Source organism: Daphnia pulex, chromosome 11, assembly GCF_021134715.1.
Source record: "Daphnia pulex isolate KAP4 chromosome 11, ASM2113471v1".
NCBI lineage: Eukaryota > Metazoa > Arthropoda > Branchiopoda > Diplostraca > Daphniidae > Daphnia > Daphnia pulex.
The window spans coordinates 6,342,187-6,347,166 of record NC_060027.1 but is presented as its reverse complement, the minus strand read 5'-3'; the positions used below and the strand labels follow the sequence as shown (position 1 = coordinate 6,347,166).

The 4,980-nt window shown below is 39.1% G+C and overlaps 1 protein-coding gene across 2 annotated transcripts; it reads right to left on the bottom strand.

Annotated features, from left to right (window-relative positions):
• Positions 1-974: 974 nt before the first annotated feature.
• On the bottom strand, positions 975-2,517 carry LOC124207525. Of its 2 annotated transcripts, XM_046605037.1 has the most exons (3): positions 2,142-2,517; positions 1,850-2,075; positions 975-1,352 (listed from the first exon to the last, which is right to left on the bottom strand). In XM_046605037.1, exons 1-3 carry the CDS (start codon positions 2,265-2,267, stop codon positions 1,291-1,293), a joined length of 414 nt encoding a protein of 137 aa, XP_046460993.1. In that variant the 5' UTR covers positions 2,268-2,517; the 3' UTR covers positions 975-1,290. The 2 variants fall into 2 exon arrangements, with proteins under 2 accessions (XP_046460993.1, XP_046460992.1); XM_046605036.1 differs by lacking the exon at positions 975-1,352 and having other exon boundaries at positions 1,587-2,075.
• Between the last annotated feature and the right edge of the window lie 2,463 nt (positions 2,518-4,980).

The window sequence follows — 4,980 nt, the reverse complement described above, 5'->3', positions numbered from 1 at the left end:
TACTAGGGTTGTGGTTCCTCTCATTGATTGGCACTTTCAAATCGTCGTCCAGTTGCTGCAAGTTTGGTAGTCTTTGTCTTATACATTTTGGCCACGCACGAAATTGCGTTTACGATGTGCATGTGTTCGGTGAAGTGGGTGCTGGGGTAAAAAGAGAAACTGATTCATAATGTGTCCTCTCTGATTTATCTGCTTGTTAGCTTTGTCTAGAAAAATACAAATAATTACGAAAAGAAATATGATTCGTAAAAGGAAAAATTAAAAGTTTACCATTCAACGATGCATCACTTTATTTGGTATTTGTCGTATCCTTCATTTTCATATTGAACGATAAATCGGTTTCATCTTCGCTGTCAGCAAGTTCTAATTAAAATAACAGATTATTTTAATCTGATGGTTTGACTAAGAATTCCTCAAAAAGATTATGTTACCTGTTTAGCTGTCGTTCTCCTGGCTGTGCTGGTTCCCTGCCGCCTGTCGTTTCCACTGTTTTCTTAAATCCGATCTTTAACATATTTCTTTAGACGCCAGATATTCCTAATAAGTGAGCTCTTCAATGTGAGCCTGGGCACTTCGGAATCGGTTGTCATTGATTGTAGCGTGTTCGGCTCCATGTCTATTGATAGAGGCTGAAACAGTATCACCAGCCAGCGAAGCTTCTGCCTGATCCACGAGTAGTGGAAAAGTTGTATGAGACATGTGGAAAATGTGATTTCCTCTCGCGTAAAATGCTGCCAACGGTCCTCCAATTGTTTCACCATTAGTAGCCGCTCGATCTGCCGAAAGAAGTTTGCCCAAACTCATGGAAAAAAGTGACCGTTGCGTGGAATTTATTTCCGTTTGTTTCCGGATTTTGTTTTCGTGCACAGTCAACGATCGCATGGTTTCCGCTAAACTCTTTTCGTTTTCTGTACCGTGTTTAGTTGTGTATAAAACTAAATAAGATCAATTTTTTGATCCTCGGCGTAACGTAGACAATTGTTGCAGTTGAGAACAGCCATAATGGATTCGTTAAATTCTGGGACGAACAAAACAGGAGCTCTTCGTCGTAGATAGATGTTGAGTTTTTCAACGATGTTGTTGATTGTATCTTCTTCATCTGTCAGTTCGTCAGTTCATTCGAAATGGTACAGCGTTCGTTAGCCTCTCTTCCAGTCGAAGCATTATTTGCTACACGATGTGAAATATCTTCGTTACTGGTGTCAAAGCTAGTCCCGCTTTCCACCTACCACCGAGTCAGCTTCCACAAACCATATTTTTGACGTTATATCATGAGAGGAAGTAACCTTTTCAAGGTTTTTTCAAGATATTCACGTCCAATCTGCTTGTGAAGGTTGCGATGGCCCGCAAGCCACAAAAAACAATGAATATGTAACGTCAGGTGTCCTTGTTCTTCGACAGCTCCACAGAAAGCATTGGGACGCCAAATATACCGCCTTGTCTGAAAGGACGCTTTTCATCTTGATCCCTACCAATGACTTTACGGAAAAACAAATTTTGAACACGTTCAAAATGGAGAGCTGCTGCTATACATTACGAACGAAAACCCCCATTTTTACTATACCCCTGAGACGCAAGGGGCCCACTTACCTAGCGAACCTGGTGGGGAATCTTGGGACCCTTTACTGAACACCCGCCGGTCCTGGGGATAGCCGAGAGTGTACCTTTAATTTTATATCGTGATACAGGAATCCTTTTAACAATACGTTAGACAGAGACCTGGTTTGCTTAGATTGTTTAAAGCAGCATACATATCCAAACGACTTCTTGCAGCTGCAGCTTGAGAATGCTGCATTGGCGAAGAAATCGCTTTGAGCTGAGTGAAGAATTCTACGGCTAATACACTCACACTTGTGGGAAGTGGCGGCATACGTTTTTCGAGGGCTGCAGCAGTGGCGCATTGTCTTGTCTTGATTGTGTTGTTTGAATTCAGCTGCCTTCTGTATATCGATAGCAGATATCTGACCAAATACTTCTCCTTTGTTCAGAGATTGCCCATTGCAATCAACAGTTCGAGAATGAAGTTTTGTACTCGCCATGACTTTGTTGAACATGCATTTTCGGGTAAGCATGTCCTACGTTGGGAAGACGAAATCAACATGTTGAAACTGACGGGTACTTAAATTCAGCAGGTATCATACCAAAGCTTGTTGGGATATGGGGATTTTACGAAACTCACCATACCCTCCTATTCCAAACGGTAGCAAAATTGTATAGCATTTCTCTAGGTAACACGGATCGTCTTCACTAGATCGAACAATATTCATATTTTCATTGTTGTCTGCAACTTGAATTACATTGTCGTTCCGCAAAACTTCCACGACTTCTTTTTAAGGATTCTTTTAAGTAAACTCAGTACTTCCAATCGTTGCTGTAGATGACAACAGAACAGCGTCAGCAGTCTCTTCATACGTATTATCCAAACAAGATGCCCCATCACCAGTTTTATTCTCCTCGCCACCTACTTCTGCACCCGAATCCTCAGCTGTGGGCGCAGATTCAATTTCTTTTATGCAGAAAACATCATTGGAAACTTCTCCAGAAGGCAACTGTTGCAGTGTTTCTGTATCGGTAATGATGGGGGCCATGTGTGGATTTCACATTTTTCGCCAAAAATGGAGCACACCTGAAATTTTTTTCCGGTTCAATGACATAGACGGTCTTAGTAATAGCAATTTTAGTTTTTCTTGCAGCTGTCTCATTTCTGCCAAAGGGTGATAGTACCACTACACGCACAGGGGCGTCTGTTGGTTTTAAAGGCACTTTATTTCTTATCAAGGGTGTGTCTAATCTTGTTGAATACATGTGTCCGGTTAAACGCTATCCATATTTCGGTGAGCCGCGTCCATGGAATTTGACTACTCTTCCGAAAGTTTGAATAGGACGGAGAAGAGATAAAGTACCGTTTATCAATCTTCGAAGGTCTTCGGGAAGCTTCCGCACCAACTGCCGTTGGCAACAGCGAACTTGGGAAGACGATTCTGGTTAAGCGCTCACAAAAAATCCCGACAAAAAATCATCAAGCGAGATTCGCATCCGTCTTCCTGTCGGTGATGTATTAGTCCTCGTGGCGAAAGCAGAATATTGCGCAAGGACAAGACGATGTTGTCGTTGAAAAACTGTGAGACATCATATTGACGAATAAGGTCTCCGTGAAGTGTCGGTACTCCACAGTCTTATACCGGCTCCATTAATGGTGTAAAAAACGTAGGATTCAGTTGTCCCGGACTCCATTCTTTTGTTTCGGAACGCGCACAAATGGGGTCGCAAACGCAACACACACAGAAGAGGTCATGGTAGGCGTCGTGAAATTCGTCCATAATTTCACCGATTTCCAAAAGTGACACAGGTTTCGGAAGACCAACGTCGTCAAGTGCATCGATTGTTTTGGATGTACCTGAACTTCTATCGCAATTATCATTCCATGAAATTCTTTCAGAAAGACGGTTCGGCAATACTCGACGACCATAGTTCCTACTGAAGGTTAAGAATGCAAGAGAGAACACAAAATAATTATTTAAGCTATAGGCAACGCAACATTTAGTATAAGATGAATTAATTTTTACCTATTAAAGTATTTGGAAATTCCGATTCCATTTTCTGCATTTTGTTCTAAAGCGAGAAAATGCAAATGAGTACTTCATCTGTTCTTATGAACTTAAAATTTTTGGTCACTTGAATTAACATTAGACTCAGTTGGAGGTCGACCATCAGAATACGGTCGTCGAATTATTCCAATTCAATGACGTGGATGTGATAATGAGCGTGAAGTAGCGCTCACCTACCAAATTATACAATAATTAGCTAGATTCATTCATTTTTATTCACTCGAACTCATTTAAGATATAAACAGGTTACCATATACAATAAAAATCGTCATCCAAAAAATAACTTACTGAGGGGTGATCTGATTCAATTGAAGTTCGTCCGTTGGAACATGGTTGTCGAACTATTCCGATTCAACAGCGTGGTGGTGACAACGACAGAGAAGTAGCGCTCTATACCAAAAAATTTCATGTTAAGCCAGCTTAATTCATTTTTATTAACTCAAAACTTATTCAAAATATTTACAGTTAAGGCTACTATAAAATAAATATCAATCCCGAAAAAGGAACTCACTGAAGGGTGATCTGATTCAGTTGAAGGTCATCTATCGAAACACGGCCGTCGAATTATTCCCATTCCATTTCGTGCTGCTGACGTTAACCGTAGCGCTCACCTACCAAATAATTCGATATTTAGCCAGCTTAATTCATGTTTACTTACTCGAACTCATTCAAAGTTATAAACGAATTACTATAAAATAAATAACGACACACAAATAAAAACTCACTGAGGGAGGATTGATCGATGAATCTGTTGTAACACTAACCTAGAAAATAATTCCTTATTTAGCCAGCTTGATTCATTTTAGTTCACTCACACTTAGAGCCTACAAGTTCTAAACAGTTTGCTTTTATCAAAATTAAAAGAAATAACTCACTTTGGGCTGAATAATTTGTGAATCTATGTTCAAAATTTTTGATTTTGTTCGTTGTGGGTTCAATTGTAACTTTCGTTTCCCCATAACAACAACTCATATCTGCAAAAATATGAAACGGTAATTAATAATGTTGACTTCATACAAAAACAACTTTTGATTTCATATTATTGCATCACCTTTCCACTCAAATATCAACTTTCTTCAAATGCTCACCTATGTGAAATACTGATATTGTGAATTTAATTGAAAAGAAATAATTCATTTAAAAAAATTACTCACTTTCTTTGTATTAATAAACGATTTCTCTAACGAATATCAGATTTGATGATAAACAATGAACATCACCATAAAATAACAATCTAAACCATTTGGAAGCCATTGCCAACTGAGAACAATGGACGTAGGCAACGTTGAAATAACGATTCATACTGCCAAACATATTCATAAAAATCATTAATTTGAAAAACAAATTTCATTCAATCTTAATTAAATGAAGA

Coding starts and splice junctions, on each gene's coding strand:
- LOC124207525 (XM_046605036.1), bottom strand. CDS start 2,267: ATGAATATTGTTCGATCTAGTGAAGACGATCCGTGTTACCTAGAGAAA. Junction 2,076..2,141: donor CCATATCCCAACAAGCTTTG/GTATGATACCTG, acceptor TTCCCAACGTAG/GACATGCTTACCCGAAAATG.